Source organism: Indicator indicator, chromosome 30 (genome assembly GCF_027791375.1).
Source record: "Indicator indicator isolate 239-I01 chromosome 30, UM_Iind_1.1, whole genome shotgun sequence".
NCBI classification, from domain to species: domain Eukaryota; kingdom Metazoa; phylum Chordata; class Aves; order Piciformes; family Indicatoridae; genus Indicator; species Indicator indicator.
This window is the reverse complement of record NC_072039.1, coordinates 9,837,329-9,858,747: the sequence shown is the minus strand read 5'-3', so window position 1 is coordinate 9,858,747 and position 21,419 is coordinate 9,837,329. Positions and strand designations below refer to the sequence as shown.

The 21,419-nt window shown below is 49.7% G+C and overlaps 1 protein-coding gene across 1 annotated transcript in view; it reads left to right on the top strand.

The window, feature by feature from the left end:
- The window catches only part of LOC128977105 (S-adenosyl-L-methionine-dependent tRNA 4-demethylwyosine synthase TYW1-like), a 122,832-nt gene that overhangs the window by 28,550 nt on the left and 72,863 nt on the right, over positions 1–21,419 (top strand). The window contains exons 9-10 of the mRNA XM_054394574.1: positions 4,914–4,966; positions 11,049–11,167. Of these exons, the coding sequence (XP_054250549.1) occupies positions 4,914–4,966; positions 11,049–11,167 (172 nt within the window). The remainder of the gene's footprint in view (positions 1–4,913; positions 4,967–11,048; positions 11,168–21,419) is intronic.

Here is a 21,419-nt window from a genome sequence, read left to right as displayed (position 1 = left end):
AGCTCTGCTGTGCCAAAATGTTGCACAAGGATTGGTGCTGCTGGATATCTGCTTGTCCTGGCTGGGTGCTAAAAAACATTTGCATGCATCTTCATAATGGGAATGGTAGAACACTGGACCAGGTTGCTCATGGATGTGGTTGAGGCTCCATCCCTGGAGACATTCCAGATCAGATGTGTCCAGAGAAGGGTTCTGAGGATGATCAGAGGGCTGCAGCACCTTTCCTGTGAGGACAGACTGAAAGAGTTGGGGCTGTTCAGTCTGGAGAAGAGAAGGCTCTGAGGTGACCTTCTTGTGGCCTTCCAGGATCTGAAGGGGGCTCCAAGAAAGCTGGGGAGGGACTTTTTAGGCTATCAGGTAGTGACAGGACTGGGGGGAATGGAATAAAGCTGGAAGTGGGGAAATTCAGGCTGGAAGTGAGGAAGAAGTTCTTCCCCATGAGAGTGGTGAGAGCCTGGAATGGGTTGTGCAGGGAGGTGGTTGAGGCTCCATCCCTGGAGGTGTTTGCAGCCAGGCTGGATGAGGCTGTGGCAGCCTGCTGTAGTGTGAGGTGTCCCTGCCCATGGCAGGGGGGTTGGAACTGGCTGAGCCTTGTGGTCCCTTCCAACCCTGACTGATTCTGTGATTTTATGATGTGGCCCTGGGCAGCCTGCTGTAGTTGGAGGTGTCCCTGCTGACTGCAGGGGGGTTGCAGGGACCTTTGAGGGTCCCTTCCAACCCCATGCAGTCTGTGAACCTTTGGGGTTTGCTGTGCTTTCTGTCTAGGTGTTAAACTCCAGGTGGCACTGGCAGCTCACAGCTGGCACAGGGATTAGTCACACTGGTGCAGTCCCTGAGATGTGCCACAGGATTCAGGCCAAGGGAAGATTGAAAATTAGTTTTTAAAGCAGTGAGTTATTTTACAAAGCAGAATAAATAAGGTCCAGAGGAGGCCACAAAGATCAGAGAGCTGGAGTGCCTCCCCTGTGGGGACAGGGGTTCTTCAGCCTGGAGAGGAGAAGGCTCTGGGGAGATCTTAGAGCAGCCTTCCAGTACCTGAAGGGGGGTACAGGAGAGCTGGGAAAGGACTTTTTACAAAGGCTTGTGGTGATGACAGGACAGGGGGGATGGCTTCAAACTGAAGGAAGCTGGATTTAGATTAGACCTTAGGAAGAAATTCTTCTGCATAAGGTTGGTGAGACACTGGCATAGGTGGCTCAGAGAAGTTGTGGAGGCTTCAAGCCTCAAGCCTTGGGCAATGTGGTCTAGTGGAAGATGTCCCTGTCCATGGCATGGGGTTGGAACTGGATGATCTTTAAGGTCCCTTCCAACCTAACCATTCTATGAATCATGGGTTTATAGGTAGCAGTGTCCTGTCTCAGTGGCTGAGAGCTCAGTGGGGTCCTTTGAATTCTTTGAGAAGGGACTCAAATCTTTGAGTCCTTCCAAAGAATGGACTTTTAGAACTATGATTTATCTGAAATGGTGCAGTGTAGTCATAAATGGTCACCTCAAGTCTTGCCCTGGACACTGGAGCAGTCCTCACCAGTGACACTGGGCTCTTGGGTTAAAAGTCTGTCTGTGGTCCATTCGACTCCAGTGGAATTGTCAGGATGAGCAATCCCCAAATGCCTATCAGCCCAGTGTTCTTGCCTAATAACACTCATTTCACCCCAAAGCTTGTTTCAAAGCTGAATTTGTGTCTTAGTGTAGTGAAAAAAAGGCATTTAATTTCAGTGGAGTTTGGCAGGCTTCTAGGTCATTCAAAAATTATCATCTAGAGCAGGATTAACTAATACAGGCTTCAGATTAAACATTCTTGTGCCTTAAGTCAGCAGCTGAGCTGATTACTGTGAGCCTGCTTATAAATGAAGGAATCCTTTGAACATCAGGCTGTAGAAATAATAACTGGATTGGCTTTGTTCAGCCCTTAGTAGCTGAAGATCCATGGGGACTGGGAGCAGAGTCCCATCAAGACAATGCACTGTAGGTTGCCCAGAGGAGTTGTGGAGGTTGCAACCCTGGAAGTGTTGAAAGCCAGCTTGGATCCTTTGAATATCAGGCTGTAGAAATAATAACTGGATTGGCTTTGTTCAGCTTTGGTAGCTGAAGAGCCATGGGGGCACTGAGCAGAGTCACAGTCTCACAGTATAGCAGAGGTTGGAAGGGACCTCCAGAGATCATCAGGTCCAATCCCCCTGCCAGAGCAGCATCACTGAGGGTAGTCTGCACAGGAATGCATCCAGGTGGGTTTGGAAAGGCTCCAGAGAAGGAGACTCCACAACCCCCCTGGACAGCCTGCTCCAGGGCTCTGTCACCCTCACTGTACAGAAGTTTCTCCTCATGTTGAGCTGAAATCTTCTATGTTCTAGTTTGAACCTCTTGTTCCTTGGCTTATCACTGTGAACCACCCAAAAGAGCCTGGCCCCCTCCTCCTGACACCCACCCCTCAGCTACTGATAGACATTGATCAGATCTCCTTTCAGTCTTCTCTTCTCAAGACTAAATGGCCCCAGGGCTCTCAGTCTCTCTTAAGATCCATGAGGACTGTGAGCAGAGTCCCATCAAGACAATGCACTGTAGCTTGCCCAGAGGAGTTGTGGAGGTTGCAACCCTGGAAGCGTTGAAAGCCAGCTCGGATGAGGACTTGAGCAACCTGGTCTAGTAGGAGGTGTTCCTGCCCATGGCACTAGGTGATGCTAAAGGTCCTTTCCAAGCCAAACTGTTCTGTGGTTCTGTCATTGGAAGGGGTTGTATCCAAAGATTCTCTTAGAGCTATTGCTCACAGGTGTCAGAGAATCTTAGAATTGCTTGGGTTGGGAGAGACCTTAAAGATCATCTAGTTCCAACCCCCCTGCCATGGGCAGGGACACCTCCTACTAGGTGGTTCCATGACTCTGCTGGTGGTGGGCCCTGGCTTACAGAGGTGCAGACTTCTGGCCCGTGGATGAGATTCCAGTCAACCACCCTTTGCCTTGGCAGTGCCATAGTGAAGGTGTGGCAAAGCTGATGGAAGAGATGACTTCACCTGAGCATTCAGAAGGGTTGTTAGGAAGCAGAGCTGAGAAGACTCTCAGACTGCTTCTTGAATGCATTTTCTCACAGGCTTGGTTTGAGATGTGGCACTGCTTAACCCTTTTTACTTTCTTTAAGGCCAAACTGTTTTGCTGCTGGTTTGCTCAGGTTGTACCAGGAATGGTTTAGGTGGGATGTTAGGGAAAATGTCTTCACTACAGGGACTGGAACAGGCTGCTCAGGGAGGTGGTGGAGTCACCATCCCTGGAGGTGTTCAAGAACATGGCACTTGGGGACATGGTTCAGTGGCCATGGTGGTGCTAGGTTGATGTTTGGACTCAATGATCTTAGAGGGCTTTGCCAACTGAAACAATTCTGTGATTCTAAGATGAGAGCCAGCATGAAGAGATAGGAGCAAACATCAGGTCCAGAAGAAAGAAGTCTGGGCAGATCTCTGTGGGCTTTAAGTGGCAGAGCAACTAGAGCAGCATGCTGCAGCTGCTGGGTGGTTCCCTGCTAGCTGTGTGCCTTCAAATGGTTTAATTTTCAGCTGGTTTGGTGCCTGCCTGGCTTTGTGTGGAGGACTTTGGGGCACAGCTGCACTCCCCTGGGGTCTCACGGTGCAGGAGCCACATGGTGCCAAGGGAGCAGGGCAGGGGAGTTGTGCTACTTTTGCATTGTTAGGAGGTGAAGGCCAGTTCTGAGCAGAAGGCTTTCCAGCTGATCAATTCATGCTAATTGGCAGGAAGGAGACACCTGAGATTTGATGCTTCCCTTGCAAGTGTTAATGAAAGCAGCTGGTTGAGATGTGCTGGGTTTGGGGACAACCAGGCCATTGAGCTATCAATGTTGCTGTGTGAATGAAGCTCCTCAAATCCCTCTTAGTTTTATTTTATTTTATTTAATGCTAATTTTTGAAGGGATTTTTTTTTTTTTTTAATCCTCCAGACATCTTGGTCTCTAAGCACTTTCTTTCAAAGGGGAAAATAACCAACTCAAGCAGTTTGGGAAATAATAGCACTTAGTGCTTAACCAGCATGGTGGAGTTAATCCTCCTGAAGCAATAAATTTCCCATGAAACTGTGTGGATCTTGGCTGGGAAACTGGGAAGTGATGTGAAATCAGCTTTCCTTTGGGTATGCAGCAGCAGATCCCTCACTATGGCTCCACCACAACTACTGGAGATGGAATTGGTGAACCTGTGAAGTTTTGGGGTTGAGCTGAGCCCTGCATTGGAGTTAATAGATTCACAGAGTGGGTTGGGTTGGAAGGGACCTTAAAGATCATCCAGTTCCAACCCCCTACCATGAGTAGGGACACCTCCCACCAGCCCAAGGTTGCTCAAGGCCTCATCCAGCCTGGCCTTGAACACCTCCAGGAGGGGCCATCCACAGCCTCCCTGGGCAACCTGTGCCAGTGTCTCCCCACCCTCACTGTCAAGGATTTCTTCCTAGTCTCCATCTCCACTTTTCCAGCTTAAAGCCATTTTCCTTTTCATCCTGTCACTCCCAACCCTTGTCAAAAGTCCCTCCCCAGCTCTCCTGTGGCCCCCTTCAGGTACTGGAAGGCTGCTCTAAGGTCTCCCTGGAGCCTTCTCTTCTCCAGGCTGAGCAAACCCAACTCGCTGACCCCAACCATAGGGGAGGTGCCCCAGCTCTCTGTTCATCTTTGTGTCCTCCTCTGGACCTGCTCCAACAGTTCCATGTCCTCCTCATGCTGAAGGCACCACAACTGGATGCAGTGTTCCACATGAGGTCTCACGAGAGCAACATAGATTCTGTACTGGAAGTAGATGACTTTTAAGATCCCTCCCAGCCTAAACCAGCCTATGAATCCTTTGGTGTACCAGTTGGGGTGCTCTGTGTGTAAAAAATATTGCAGGGTAAAATCCAGGGTCTGATTTCTTTCTTTGCTTCCAGGTTACAAACTGATTGGCAGCCACTCTGGGGTGAAGCTGTGCCGATGGACGAAGGTCTGTGCTCATCATTTCTCTTCTTAGAAATCAACCAAAGTGGAGATTTATTCAGCCATTGCCATTCCCAGATGAAATGTTCCTTTATAAATGTGCTATTGCTTGCACAGAAGTGGCCATGAGGGTGCATTAAGAGGAGTGTGGTCAGCAGATCCAGGGAGGTTCTCCTCCCACCTCTACTCTGACCTGGTGAGGCCACACCTGGAATATTGCATCCAGTTCTGGGCTCTCCAGTTCAAGAGGGACAGGGATCTGCTGGAGAGAGTCCTATGGAGAGCCACAAGGATGGTGAAGAGACTGGAGTACTGCCCCATGAGGAGAGGCTGAAGCCCTGGGGCTGTTCAGTCTGGAGAGGAGAAGACTGAGAGGGGATTTAAGAAATGTCTGTAAATATCTAAGGGCTGGGGGTCAAGAGGGAGGGGAGAGGCTCTGCTCACTTGCACCCTGGGATAGGACAAGGGACCATGGATATAAACTCCAGCACAGGAGGTTCCACCTCAACATGAGGAGGAACTTCTTCACTGTGAGGCTCACAGAGCACTGGAACAGGCTGCCCAGAGAGGTTGTGGAGTCTCCTTCTGTGGAGACTTTCAAGCCCCATCTGGATGTGTTCCTGTGTGACCTGTGCTGGATTCTATGGTCCTGCTCTGGCAGGGGGGTTGGACTCAATGATCTCCTGAGGTCACTTCCAACCCCTAACATCCTGTGATCCATGGCACTTGGGGACCATGGTGTAATGGCCATGGTGATGTCAGGTTGATGGTTAGACTCCATGATCTTGCAGGTCTTCTCTGACCACTTTTGTGCTTTAGTTTTCATTTTGAGCTCTTAAAATCCCCCAGAGAAGGGTGAGAATGTGACCATGGCAGAGCTGGGAACATCATTTTCTGTTGTTTTCTTTTTCTTCTGCTGAAATATCTCCTGCCTGCTGAAATATATGGCAGGAGCAGAAGAGTGCAGAGGAAAGCAGGATGGTTACATCACTCATGTGAGGGCTTCTGAAACAAAGATAAGGCAGTGCCTCATTACACTCCAGTGGGCACACAAGGGCATTTTGGATACCTCTTGTTCTGTGACTGATAGATCTGGTTTGTGACAGCCAGAGCCTCTCCTCTCCACTGGTTCTCAGCATTTGTCAAGTGAGGTTTAGGTAATGAGGTAACTGTCACTTGGTAATGCCAGGGCTGCTTAACTGCTGCTCAGGGGGAGAGTGTGTGTGCAGAGAGAGTCAAGGTTTGGGTGGGAAGGGAGCTTGAAAGCTCATCTAGTCCAACCCTCCTGCAATCAGCAGGTTGCTCACAGCCTCAAACAACCTGATCTGCAGTGGTTCCAGGTATGAGGCATCTCCCACCTCTCTGGGCAACCTGGGCCAGGGTCTCACCACCCTCACTGTTAATAAAATCTCCAGACTGAATCTCCCTCTTTCAGTTCAAACCATCACCCCTTGTCCTGTCACAACAGGCCCTGCTCAAAAGTCTGTCCCCAGCTTTCTGATTGGTCTCTTTAAGCACTGGAAGGCCACCTGAAGGTCTCCCTGGAGCCTTCTCTTCCTCAGGCTGAACAAGCCCAACTTCCTCAGCCTGACTTCACAGCAGAAAGCTTCCTCCCATTATTGCTGTGGTCCTCTGGTCCTGTTCCAACACGTCCCTGTCTCTGCAGTGCTGAGGACTCCTGCACTGCAGGGGGGTCTGAGCAGAGCACAGCAGAGGGGCAGAATCCCCTCCTTGCCCTGCTGTCCACACTGCTGGGGATCAGCCCAGGACAGGCAGTGCTCAGTGCCAGCTTCATGTTCAGCTTTTCCCCTACCAGCACCTCCAAGTCCTTCCCCCCAGGGCTGCTCCCCAGCCCTTCACCCCCAGCCTGTGTGGATCTAGTTGTGTATCTGGATGTATGAGAGCAGTCATTCCCAAGCCCTGCAGGTGTGGGGTGCAGGCTGTGCAACCCAGGAGCTTTTCAAATGGTTTGCAGACTTAAAACCAGCCCCATGCAGAGGTGCAGAGCCTGTAGATCTAACTGAAGCCTGTCTGTTGTTTCAGCTGTCCTTTGCAGGTCCTCATGAATCAGTCACAGGGGTTGTAGGGACCTCTAGAGAAGCTCAAAAGTTGAAAGCTGGTCTATAATGTTATACATTTGGGAATTCAGAGCTAAGAGAGTGATGAAGGGGCTTGAACATCTCTCCTATGAAGCAAGACTGAGAGACCTGGGGCTGACTAGTCTTGAGACCAGGAGGCTGAGAGGGGACCTTACTAATGTCTATAAATATTTGAGGGGTGGGTGTCAAGAGGGAGGTGCCAGGCTCTGTGATTGAGTGGTGTCCAGTGATGGGAGGAGGAACAACAGGTACAAGCTGGAACTCAGGAGGCTGCACCTCAACATGAGGAGAAACTTGTTTGGTGTGGGAGTGCTGGAGCCCTGGAACAGGCTGCCCAGAGAGGTTGTGGAGTCTCCTTCTGTGGAGACATTCAAAACCTGCCTGGATGTGTTCCTGTGTGACCTGCCCTGGGTGTTTTGGCTGTGATCTCCAGAGGTCCCTTCCAACCCGTGCCTTCTATGACAAACCCATCAGCATTGGTGGAGGTGCTAAATGATGGGAATCATCACCTCATTAAAATGCCAGCACGTCTGCAGTCCTTGCAGGGTGGCAGTGATCAGTTCCTGGTCTCTCCAGTTCTCTGCTCTCCAGCCAGTCCCTGCCCAGCCTGGATCTGTGCTTGGGATTGCCTCGACCCAGCTGCAGGACCTTGCCCTTGGTCTTGTTGCACCTCATGAGGTTGTCATGGCCTCACCTCTCCAGCCTGTCCAGGTCCCTCTGGATGGATCCCTTCCCTCCAGCCTGTCTGCTGCACCACACAGCTTGGTGTCAGCAGCAAACTTGCTGAGGCTGCACTCAATGCCTCTGTCCATGGCACCAACAAAGATGTTGAACAAGCCTGGTCCCAGGACTGATCCCTGAGGGACTCTGCTATCAATGAACTGCTTCAGCAGGAGACATGTTCTCCTGAAGGGTCTGAAGAGCCCTCTTGCTGTGTTGTCAGGACTAATTGTGAGGTGCACTGCTGCCACTGCTGCTTCTGCTGTTTGCTCTTAAAAACATTCCTCTCCTCTGTCATATTTTTTTTGTGTGTGTCTGAGGAAGCCATGAAATGTTTAAAGGAAAACTTGTCCAACTTTGTTACTGCTGTGACTGAGGGAGAAAAACCAGAGAACTTGTTTTTATTAAAGAACTGGAATTTAATGCAGCCCTGTAAAGCCATTTCACAAAATAAATAGCAGCTCTGTGTGCTTAGATAGGACCAGACCTATTTTTAGCTTAAGCAGGAGTTGAATGTGAAGCATTCTAATAAATTGAGCTGAAATTGGTTACAGGCAGTGGCTTTGACTTGGATTCACACTAATATGTGAAGATCTTCAGGAGACTTGTTTGAGATTTGTATCAGCAGAAAGCAGGAGGCAGGGATAGGAGGATTAGTATTAAGCAGAGCTTCTTTGGGAGATCTTAGATTAAAATGATTGTGTTCTGTCACCTCCTGGAAGAGAACATTTTTAGGAAGAGTCTGATTTGTCTGTCTTAGGGAATCCAAACTGTAACTTGGTCTGCTAGAATTTGTCAATCTCTTGAAACCTGTTTAAGGAAATGGCCTGAAAGGGGCCTGCAAGAAAACTGAGGAGGGACCTTTGATAAGGGCTTGCAGTGATAGGAGGAGGAATGGATTGAAGCTTGGGGAGGGGAGAGATTCAGCCTGGAGATTAGGAAGAAATTCTTTCCAGTGAGGATGGGGAGACACTGGAACAGGTTGCCCAGGGAGGTTGTGGATGCCCTCTCCCTGGGGGTGTTCCAGGCCAGGCTGGATGAGGCTTTGAGCAACCTGGGCTGGTGGGAGGTGTCCCTGCCCCCATGGCAGGGGGGTTGGAACTGGATGATCTTTGAGATCCCTTCCAGTCCAAACCATTCTGTGCAGGGGTAGAACAACCAGCATGTCTCTTTGTGTTTTAATCTTCCAGCTGTGTATGTGTTGGGGGCTTGTTTGGATATTCTGCTGCTCAGTGAAGATTCCTCTTGGATCACCAGGACTCTTCAGCTAGAGAAAAGTGGATTGAAAGTTACTATTTCAGATTTCAAATTTTTCTGTTGAGCATGGAGAGGATCCCTGCTCAGTTTTCATTGTTTAACTGAGATCATAAAAGAGCTGCTTGAAGGGTCCAGAGCACAGGAGTGGCTGAGGGAATTGGGGATGCACAGTCTGGAGAAAAGGAGGCTGAGGGGAGACCTCCTGGCTCTCTACAACTCTCTGAAAGGAAAGGAGGTTGTAGCACAGTTGGTGTTGGTCTTTTCTTCCAAATAACTGATGACAGGATGAGAGGAAGTGGCCTGGAAGGTTTAGGTTGGATATTGGAAAAAACTTCTTCACTGAAAGGGTTCTCAGACTGGCACAGGCTGCCCATGGAGGTGGTTGAATCCCCATCCCCATGTTTCAAAGAGGCAGAGATGTGGTACTGAGGGACATGGGTTAGCAGCAGCCTTGGCAGAGAATGGTTTGACTGCATGGTCTTAGAGGGCTCTTCCAACCAAAATGATTTGGTGAGCAACCTGTGTGCTAAACAGGAGTTAAATCCTGGTGGGAAAGCTGCTGTGCTTCTGTGAAGGCAAATGCAGCATCCTGCTGGAGCTGCTGAGTGTTGTGAATGAGGGTTTATGAGGTCAGGGTATTTAATTTAGTGCTGGAAGAAAAAAGTCTCCTAGACAAATGAAAATAATTGAGCATTGGGTAGGGCAGCCCTGAAATTGATCCTTGGTGCTCCTTAGGGAGCTTTTACAATAATCCTTCTTGCAGCTTAAGTGGCTTCACCTGCTTTTGGAGCTGATTCAGTTAAAAGCTTCAGCCTAAGCACATTGTTATGCTGTGCTGAGAAGTTATTGATGATGTTAAAGGTTCTGGCCTCTAAAGCAGTTGTAAATTTGACATCAGAAATGCCTTTTTTTTTTTTTTCCCTGTAGGGCTGTACATAAGCTGTCCTGCTGTATGCTGATCTGAATTTGTCTTATGGATTTCTCACAGCAGACAGCATCTGTCACTATTCAGACCTGCTCCAGAGCTGTGACCTTGCTGGCAATGTCCCTCACAGGTGATTTGGGACACCAAAGTTCACAGATTCTCACAGAGTCACAGATTGCATGGGGTTGGAAGGGATCCTCAAAGGTCAGCTTGTCCAACCCCACTGCAATCAGGAGGGACAACCCCAACTAGAGCAGGCTGCCCCAGGGCCACACTGATCTGCTCTTGAATATCTCCAGAGACAGGGCCTCAACCACATCTCTGGGCAACCTGTTCCTGTGTCTCACCACCCTCATTGTGCAGAGCTGCCTGCTGATGTCCAACCTAAATCTCCCCTGCTCCAGTTTCAAAATGTTTCCTCTTGTCATAGAATCAACCAGGTTGGAAGAGACCTCCAAGATCCTCCAGTCCAACCTATCCCCCAGCCCTATCCAATCAACCAGACCATGGCACTAAGTGCCTCATCCAGGCTTCTCTTGAACATCTCCAGGGATGGTGACTCCACCACCTCCCTGGGCAGCACATCCCAATGGCAAATCTCTCTCTGGGAAGAACTTCCTCCTAACATCCAGCCTAGACCTCCCCTGGCACAGCTTGAGACTGTGTCCCCTCCTTCTGCTGCTGGGTGCCTGGGAGAAGAGCCCAACCCCCACCTGGCTACAACCTCCCTTCAGGTAGTTGTAGACAGCAATGAGGTCACCCCTGAGCCTCTTCTTCTCCAGGCTAAACACTCCCAGCTCCCTCAGCCAGTCCTATCATCCCAAGCCCTTCAAAACAGTCCCTCCCCAGCCTTCCTGTAGGTCCCCTTCAGACATGGAAATGCATCTCTAAGATCTCCCTGGAGCTTCCTCTTCTCCAACTGAGCAACGCCAACTCTCTCAGCCTGTCTGTTATAGGAGAGGTTCAAGAAGTTCAAGGCTGAAAACTGCCAATATACCCAGGGAGCAGGTTTTAAAGCCTTGGCTTGGCTCCAGCTGGTGTGTTTTAATGTTTTTGGTGTCTGTGTGTGTGTCTTTCTGTGCTGTCAGGCGATGCTTCGTGGCCGAGGCGGCTGCTACAAACACACCTTCTACGGGATCCAGAGCCACCGCTGCATGGAGGCCACCCCCAGCCTGGCTTGTGCCAACAAATGTGTCTTCTGCTGGAGGTAAAATGCTTTGGGATTGGGCCTGTGCTTTACTCTGTCCTCTCCTGCTCCTCAAACCCAAGGCAGTCTGCCCTTTTCACCTGGGGACTGGGGAGGAAGGATTTGGAAGGGAGCAGCTTTGCTCCTGTGCTGCGCTCCTGAGAGCTGTGGAGCCTGTGGGTCAGGGGTGGTAGAAGGTGAGCTGTGTGGGTGGGCTTCACATCTCGGAGGCTGAAGAGGGTCTGAGGGCTCCCCATTGTCACTCCCTCCCTAGAGCTGTGTCTTCTGCAGACAGGTTTTGAGCCCCAGCAAGTCACAGAATCACAGAATCAAGCAGGTTGGAAGAGACCTCCGACATGATCAAGTCCAACCCATCACCCAACCCTAACTCATCAACCAGACCATGGCACTAAGTGCCTCATCCAGGCTTTTCTTAAACACCTCCAGGGACATTGACCCCACCACCTCCCTGGGCAGCACATTCCAATGGCAATCTCTCTGTCTGTGCAGAACTTCTTTCTAAGATCAAGTCTAAACCCCTGCACAGCTTGAGACTGTGTCCTCTTGTTCTGGTGCTGGTTGCCTGGGAGAAGAGACCAACCCCCACCTGCCTACAGCCTCCCTTCAGGTAGTTGTAGACAGCAATAAGGTCTCCCCTGAGACTACCAGCTCCCTACTAAGTGGAGCACAGTGTAAGCAGGAATCAGGGAGGGACAGACACTTCTCCATCTACTGCCCTGCAGTTCCCCCTGCTGCCTGTACAGAGAGCTTGGGAGAGGTTTGGCTCCTTCTGGAGATCACTATCTGGGACTCCTCATGGCTCCTTGTGCTCTGGAGAACATCAGCTTGGCTCATCTTGTGCAATGCCCCCAACAAGGTTCACACTGGACCATTCTTCTTACTTAAAACACCTTCACCTCCTCCAATTCAGTTGGTGTTCTGGCTGAGTAAAAAGTGATGACTTGCTAACTGTGGCCCTCCTAAACCAGGAGCTAATGAATGAGTTTCCCTTGAGTCAGGAAAGTGACTTCCCTCAGAGGAATTTCTTTGTTAATGCTCTGAAGGCAATGAGCTTGGGTCTGAGCTGGGAGATGCTCTCCCTGCTCACTGAACTCAACTCCTGGCTTTCCAAGGAAGGTTTTTGCTCAGCTGGGGCAGTGCAGGATGGGATCAGGGAAGCAAAGAGAGGCACAGCAGAAGGAAAAGCAGTGAGGTGAAAGTCTGCTGAGTGGGAGGATGTGATGGTTATTCCTTGAGTTCTTTTGTCTTCTGCCTTGCTAGTTAACACACACCATGGGGACTGTGGGGTTGACTGCTGGTAACACCCATTCCATCCCTTAGCCTTGTTGTCCAGCATCCCAATATTTCCATGCAAAACCACCCAAATTCCTCTGAGCAGCACTTTCTGTCTGTGTCAGCCTTCAAGTTTTAATCCTGTAAATGTTTAATGAGAATATTTAAATGACAGCATCAGTGCCAAAGGGCTGCTGCAATTTTAAAAGGCCCTTGGAAGCCATCTGATGTTAGTGGTAAGTAGAAGCATCAGACAGTGGTCATCCTGGTGAGCTTGCATTTGGGAGGCTGAGCCAGAATGTTCATAGATTTATAGAATGGTTTGGGCTGGAAGGGACCTGGCAGTTCCAACCCCTTGCCATGGGCAGGGACACCTCCCACTAGCCCAGGTTGCCCAAGACCCCATCCAACCTGGCCTTGAACAGGGAGGGGGCATCCACAACCTCCCTGGGCAACGTGATCCAGTGTCTCCCCACCCTCACTGGAAAGAATTTCTTTCTAATCTCCAGGCTAAATCTGCTCTCCTCAAGCTTCAATCCATTCCCCCTCATCCTGTGTTGGTGCTCTTGTTGGGCTTTCATCATATGCTGGCTTGAAAGGACACAGCAAATGGCATGTTTAATGTGTAAGTGTTATGCTTTCCTTCAGAGCCCCTCTAATGCCTGGGATGACAAATGTACCACTCCTAGCTTGCTTTTTTTTTTTTCCCTTATGTATCAGCCAGCCACAGTGCATTTAATTCTGCAGTGGTGACTGAACTGGTTAGGAGAAGATTGCATAATGTTGTCCCTCTGTCCCTACACAGAAGGGAGATCATAAACAGCAAATAGAAAGCAATAACATCATCAGAATGAGGCATTTTGTTCCTGCTAGTGCACTGCAGACCATTCCACTCTGCTCCCCTTCAGAATGACCCAGCTCAGTATTTCTATGCAGCAGCAGCAGCCTGTCTGGAGTGTGGGACTGGAGTGGAGAAGCCAAAGCAGTGTAAATTGAAAAGTGCACTAATTGGGATAAATGGCCACATGGGAGACATTCTCTGTGCCTCCAGCTCATCCTGGAACTCATTTGTCACTTTAAGAGCAGGCCTGGAAGCAGTAGCCCTAACGATAATGAATGCTGGAGGCCTTATTTAACTAATGGCACCAACCTGAATGCAAGCAAACAGCTTTCCAGGGGCCTGTGCTGAGAAGTGTTCTCATTTATTTACCCTCTGTGAGTGAGATGGGTTGCAGTTGTTTGACTCTTCCAGATGGACTGCAGCTGTCTGTCTTCTCTTCTCACACCTCTGCCATAGATTCACAGAATGGTTTGGGTTGGAGGAGACATTAAAGATCATCTGGTTGCAACCCCCATGCCATGGGCAGGGACACCTTCCACCAGCCCAGGTTGCTCAAGGCCTCATCCAACCCAGCCTTGAACACCTCCAGGGAGGGGGCAGCCACAACCTCCCTGGGCAACCTGCTCAGTATCTCACTCTGAAGAATTTCAGGTTGGAAAACTTGAGCTCAATGTGAGGCTCGTGCCAGGGCTCACTTGATGCACACCTTAAGGTTGACAGAAACCAGAAGTGCTGCTGAAAGAAGCTGTTTTTTTTTTTTTTTTTTTTTCTGCACTTTGGTTGCTTTTTCAGATCCTGTCCTTGGGTTGCTACAGCCTGTGTGTGTCTGTGAGCTGTGCTGGTCAGGTTGATGTGGTGTAGGAAGAAGGGACTTTCATACCCACTCTTCTCTCTGCTCCCATGTCAGCACAGTTGATAAACCCTGCAGCCTCTCTCTTGCTCTCTCTCATGCTCTCTTTTTGGATTTTTAGCCAAAACATGTTTCTCTGCAAAGTGAAGTCACCAAGTGGGATCAGGTTCATGGGTTGGAAGGGACCCTCAGGGGTCCTCTTGTCCAACCCCCCCTGCAGTCAGAAGGGACATTTCCAGCTAGGTCAGGCTGTCCAGGACCACATCAAGGCTGATCTTGAATGTCTCCAGGGACAGGGCCTCACCAACATCCCTGGGCAACCTGTTCCAGTGTTTCACCACCTTCACTGTGCAGAACTTCCTCCTGATGTCCTACCTAAATCTGCCCTCCTTCAGTTTCAAACAATTTCCCCTTACCCTCTCATTACAGGCCCTTCTGAACAATCCCTCCCCAGCCTTCCTGCATATCCTCTTCAAATATTGAAATGCAGCTGTAAAGTCTCCCTGGAGCCTTCTCTTCTCCAGGCTGAACAGCCCCAATTCTCCCAGCCTGTCCCCATAGGGAACATTCTCCAGCCCTCTAATCATCTTTGTGGCCTCCTCTGGACCCACTCCAGCAGGTCTGTGCCTCCAGCTCATCCTGGAACTCATTTGTCACTTTAAGAGCAGGCCTGGAAGCAGTAGCCCTAATGAGAATCATTGAATCAACAAGGTTGGAAAAGACCTCAGAGATCATCAAGTCCACCTTGTTTAACTAATGGCAACCTCCTGAATGCATTGGAAATGTCAGAAGAAAATGCTCTGGAATCCAATGATTCATAGATTCATAGAGTGGTTTAGTTTGGAAGGGACCTTAAAGATCATCCAGTTCCAACCCCCTGCCATGGGCAGGGACACCTCCCACCAGCCCAGGTTGCTCAAGGCCTCATCCAGCCTGGTCTTGAACACCTCCAGGGAGGAAGCATCCACAGCCTCCCTGGGCAACCTGTTCCAGTGTCTCCACTAGACCAGGTCTCTCAGGACCTCTTCCAGCCTGGAAGAAACAGTTCTTCCAAAGGACCAATGTCATCATCCATTTTCACCCATCCTGAGAAGCTGTTTCATTTTTCTACATGCAGGCCATGTTTTCCTTTCAACCAACCACCCCTTGCCAGGTCCCTTAATCATGTCAGACTGAATGCAGATCTGCAGGCAGAGGTGCCTGGGTGGGATGAACCTGTTACCACCTTCTTAGCAGCTGCCATGTGTGTTGCAGCAGACATGAAGCAATAGTTTTTGATCTACTGTTGGCCAAATATTTTTAAGACAGGTTTTATGCCTTGCTGGCCTCGCTGTGCAGCTCTGCCCACCAAGCTGTAGGTAAGGCTGCAGGGATTCCTTCTATCTTGATTTCTTATTTCCTGCATTTTGACATTTGTGCAGCCTGCCAGTGTTTCTTGCTGCATAACCACTGCAGCTCTCCCAGGATGGCTGAGGAAAAGGCCATGGAGCTGGTTTGTTTGCTTTTCCCTCCTTTGGCATGAAATGCTGGGGTTCAGCTGCTCTCCCTGGGAACTGGATGTCATTTGTGGTTGGCTGGCTCTGACCCAGGCATCATGGGTGGAGCCAGCATCCAAGCACACTCAGGCTTGGGGGTTTTGTAAAAGAAACAGCTTGACCTTGCACTGGAGGCCCTTCCTTCTCCTTCCTGTCCCTGGAAGCAGTTTAGCTCTGGTAGACTGATAGAATGGATTGGGTTGGAAGGGACCTCAAAGTCTCCAGGCAAACCTGATTTGATTGTTCCCTGGCTGAGTGTCCAAAGCCCAATCAATTGTTGTGGAGACCTGGAACAGCTAATTAAGATTTCAATGAATAGGGTTGATGCTTTCTGCATTCCAGGAGGAGGCACACCAGACAGAGTGAAATATCCTCTGCAGAAATTGGTTGATGCTTTTCTGTAACTTTATGATCATAGAATCACAGAATGTTAGGGGTTGGGAAGGACCTCCAGAGATCATCCAGTCCAACCCCCCTGCCAAAGCAGGATCACCTAGAGCAGGCTACCCAGGAATTCATCCAGACAGGTCTTGAAAGCCTCCAGAGAAGGAGACTCCACAACCTCTCTGGGCAGCCTGCTCCAGGGCTCAAGCACCCTCACAGCAGAGAAGTTTCTCCTCATGTTGAGGTAGGACTTCCTGGGTTCCATTTTCTACCCATTGTTCCTTGTCCTGCCACTGAAATGAGCCTGGCCCCTTCATCTTGGCACCCACCCCTCAGGTATTGATAGATATTGATCAGATCCCATCTCAGCCCTCTCTTCCCCAAATTAAGCAGCCCCATGACTCTCAGTCTTTCTCCACAGGAGCGATGTTCAAGGCCCTCAGTCATCCTCATTTCTGTCTTTTGGGCTCTCTGCAGCAGATCCCTGTCTCTGGAATTGGGGAGCCTGAAATTGGACACCAATATTCCAAGTGTGGCCTCACCAGGGCAGAGTAGAGGGACAGGAGAACCTTCCTAGACCTCCTGGATCCACTTCCCTTGATGCACCCCAGGATCCCATTGGCTCCCTTGGCCACTTGGGCACATTGCTGTCCCGTGGAGAACTTGCTGTCCATTAGGACTCCAAGGTCTTTCTCCATGGGGCTGCTTTCCAGCTGGATGACCCCTAGTCTGGCCTGGTGCCTGGTGTTGTTTCTCCCCAGAGGACTTGTCCTTATTGAAATTCATGAGGTTCCCATGGCCCCAGCTCTCCAGCCTGTCCAGATCTCTTTGGATCTGTTCTTGAAGGTTTCACCTTTAGCTTGTACAGTAAACCAGAGCTGAAGTTTTGCTCAGATGCTCTAAACAAATGTGGCCAAAAAAGCCAGTGATCACAGATAGTAAGCTCTTCAAAATGAAGAGATTAATTTTTAATCTCTCATAGGAGAGGTACTTAAGAAGGTCATTAAAAAATTAAGAGGAAACTGAAAGCTTGGGTTAAAACAAAAGCTTCTGCTTGTTAAGGGACTTGACTCCAGAGGTTAAGTTCTTCAGGGAGATGAGAAATGTTCTGATCTCAAAGGAGTTGGCACTGTAGGTCTGTAAAGCTTGGAATGGGAACATGAAAGCTCAGCCTCCTTGGATCTCCAGCCACCAACTTGTTCTGCCAAGTTCATCCTCTTCTCTCCCAGTGTTTCAATGTGGGCAGGTTTTTCTGGTTACAGAATTAATAGATTGTACCCCAAGGTTCATTGTTTCCTTCAGATTTGATTCTTCTCTGGTTTGTTGACTTTTTGGACCTGTCAGTCTTTCAGGAGCTCTTGAAATAACCATAGCAGGTTGCTCGGAGCCACTTCCCTGGGCAGCCTGTTCCAGTACTTGAGAACCCTTTCCCTGAAGAAGTTTATTCTAATGTCCAACCTAAACCTCCCATGGTGCAACCTGAGGCCATTTCTTCTTGTCCTATTCCTTGTTACTAGGGATAAGAGCCCAACCCCCTTCTGGCTCCAATCTCCTTTCAGGGAACTGTAGAGAGCCAGAAGGTCTCCCCTCAGCCTTCTCCAGGCTAAACCACCCCAGTTCCCTCAGCTGCTCCTCACCAGCCCTGTTCTTCAGGCCCTTCATCTTCATTGCCCTTCTCTGGACCCACTCCAGCAGCAAAATGCTCTTGGAATGAGGGACCCTAAATTAAACCCAGTATTCAAGGTGCAGTCTCACCAGTGCCAGTAAAGGAAGTGGGTTCTAGAAATCTTTTGATCAGTTCTCTCAGTTCAGAGGAACCAACAAAACCATCCTGCTCTGAAGTCCTCACTGCTGGTACTAGGAGTTGCTGCCAGGTGGTGTAATAGGACCAAGTGATCTTACTCTCTTCTTTTCCTTTGCCTGCAAGGGCCAGAGGTGGTCTTGGCATGCAGTGCTGTCAGCAGGTCCATGTTGGCTGTGACCTGTCTCAGTGCTGTGTTCTGGGGCTCACAGACACTTTATTTTTTTAACCCAGTATGTCCTCAGCAACTGGAAGTTAAGAGGGGTTGGTGCAGAAACCTTTGGCTCCTGCTAGAGTGAGCTCTGCGTTTGAACTCTTCCTGTGTGTTTTAAATCACTTTTTATGTGCTCCTCACAAACTTTCAGCTGATTGCTAGTGACTGATGCTGCCAGCCAATTCATCCAGCCTGCTCTAGGGTGGTTTTAACTCTCCCAGGGCAGACATCTCCTTCAGATAAAACAGCTCTAACCTGTCATCTTCCTAATCTGCTCTGGGCTCTTCACATTGCCCTCAGGAGAAAGCAGAAGAAAAAAGGAGCAAACAGGTTTCTTGTCATCAGAGAGAAACATTGAGCACTGCTTCCTTGTGCACTGGACAAGCTTTTTCCTTGGTCTTCTTCTTGCTTCTCACATCATTATAGGGAAAGTCCTTCCTGTAGCCCTTTTCTGTGTCCTTTGCTAGCTGGATCTAATTTTTGCCTTGCCCTTCCTGATGATGCCTCTGTGTTCTTGTGCTCTTGCTCTTACTTTCAGCTGGAGGATCACAAGGTTGCAGACAAGGCTGTGATTCTGCCAGGCTGGTTTCCTGTCACTCTTCATATCTGTGTTTTTTTTTTTCTTTTTTCTTTCTTTTTTTTTTTTTTTTTCTGCAGTTTGCACTTCTGCATCAATAGGTTTTAAAAACCTGCCAGGTCTGAGCTCCTTTGAGTTTAAACTTTTATCTCCTCTGGGATCTCACCCCCCAGTTGTCAGTGTCCACTGAAATCTGCTTCTTGGACTCTTGTTTTTATCCTTCTCTTGCCCTCCATACATTCTGGGAAGCACATGTCCTTTCATGATCACTCTCACCAGTGTTTCCTCACCTTGGTGTTGCACACCAGGTTTCAGCAGCCATCAGCTGATTGCTGGAGGGAATGAAGTGAATGATGCTTTACACCTGTGCTGCATCTCCATAGACTGATAGAAAGGTTTGGGCTGGAAGGGAGCTTGAAGATCATCCAGTTCCATGGGCAGGGACAACTCCACCAGCCCAAGGTTGCTCAAGGCCTCATCCAACCTGGCCTTGAGCACATCCAGGGAGAGAGCATCCACAGCCTCCCTGGGTAACCTGTTCCAGTGTCTCCCCACCCTCACTGTGAACAATTTCTGTCTAATCTCCAGTCTCAATCTGCCCTCCCTGAGATTCAATCCATTCCCTCACTACAAGCCCTTGTGACAAGTCCCTCCCCAGCTTTCCTGCAGGCCCCTTTCAGGTGCTTTGTCTCAGAAGTTTTTTTGGAAGACTTCATTGCTCAAAGCATTGCTCACAGAAGAGTGATCACTCCAGGAGGCTGTAAAGCAAAATTTGACTTAAACTCATAGAGAAGGGATCCTGAAGGGGGCTCTAGAGCCCTGCTGCAGCACACAGGTCTGATGGACTGCCAGGGATGCTTTGGTAATGCTGGGAGATCAAAGGTCTGATGAGGGGCTGGAATGGAAGCCATCTTCTCAGTCAGGGGGAGAGCAGGAGTGAGCTGGGAGCTTCCCATCACGCTTCATGCAGTCTTGCACTGCTCCATGGTGGTGAGGTGCTGGGTCAGTGCTGGCTTGTCTCTGAAGTCTTGTGGCCGAGAAGGTCAATGGTCCCCTGGGGTGCATGAAGAAGAATGTGGCCAGCAGGTTGAGGGAGGTTCTCCTTCCCCTCTACTCTGCCCTAGGGAGGCCATATCTGGAGTCCTGGATACAGGTCTGGGCTCCCCAGTTCAAGAGAGACAGGGAACTGCTGGAGAGAGTCCAGGGGAGGCTGCAAAGAGGCTGAGGGGCCTGGAGCAGCTCTGAGGAAGAAAAGCTGAGAGCCCTGGGGCTGAGAGCCTGGAGAAGAGCAGCCCCAGAGGGGATCTGATCAGTGCTCAGCAAGAGCTAAAGGGTTGGGGGCAAGAGGATGGGGCCAGATCCTTCTCAGAAGTGCCCAGTAACAGGACAAGGGGCACAGACTGGAACCCAGGAGGTTCCACTTGAACTTAAGGAGAATTTTGTTTGTTGTGAAGGTGCTGGAGCCCTGGAGCAGGCTGGCCAGAGAGGTTGTGGAGTCTCCTTGTGTGGAGAGCTTCTAAAGCCCCCTGGCCATTGTGATCCTGGGCAAGCTGCTGTGGGTGCCCTGCTCTAGCAGGGGGCTTGGACTGGATGATCTCCAGAGGTCCCTTCCAACCTGAACCATGCAGGGATTCTGTGAAGTATCAAATCAAACCTGTTTGACCCCTGGAATCTCTACTAACATCAGGGGGTCTTGGCATGTGTGCTTTGGGCTGAGGTGTGGGTGTGATTTTTGGGAAGGAATACTCTGCACAGTTACCTGCTGAAGGCTTGAGTAGCTGCTGTGGCAGATGATGCAGAGGGTCTCTGAGCCTGCAGAGGAATGAGGAGGTGACAGTGAAATTCTGTCTGTGCCAGGGACTGTGAATCAATCTCACCAGCCTGCAGGCATTACTTCTTTCCCTTCCCTGTGTTAGGTGATCAACTGCTTTTTGCTCAGTAAGCTGCTTTGTAGACATGAGCTGCTATGTTTATTAAAAAGAAATGTCTTAAAAATTGAAGGACTGCTGGCCACTAATAATGGCTGTCCAGTGTGCATTGAGAGTCTTATTGATTTGCTGCCAGCTTGCCCTATTTAGTATACAAGGGAGAAGTTATGTAGTTAAACATGGAAGAGTTTTATAAAGGCCTTTTATAGTTGGCATTCAGAAAACTTTTCTGTGTTGGCAGACAGGAGTAAAAGTGAAAGAGAAATCCAACCCCCAGAGGTGTTTTAACTTAAAGGATCTTTGGGGTGGTGAAGGGGTTTGAGAGCACTGTTGGAATCTGTGCCTTTGAAGGGGAGGAGCAAATCCTAGAATGGCTTAGGTTGGAAGAGATCATCTACTCCAACTCCCCTGCCATGGGCAGGGATACCTCTCAACTAGGCTTGGATACCCAAGGCCTCAGCCAGCCTGGCCTTGAACATCTGCTGGGAGGAGGCATCTACAGCCTCTCTGGGCAACCCATTCCAGGCTCTCACCACCCTCATGGTGAAGAACTTCTTCCTCACTTCCAGCCTGAATCTCCCCACTTCCAGCTTGGTTCCATTCCCCCCAGTCCTATCACTTCCTGATAGCCTAAAAAGTCCCTCCCCAGCTTTCTTGGAGCCCCCTTCAGATCCTGGAAGGCCACAAGAAGGTCACCTCAGAGCCTTCTCTTCTCCAGACTGAACAGCCCCAACTCTTTCAGTCTGTCCTCATAGGAGAGCAGCTCCAGCCCTCTGCTCATCCTGGTGGCCCTTCTCTGGACACCTTCCAGCATGTCCAGATCCCTCTTGTAACAGAGGCTGCAGAACTG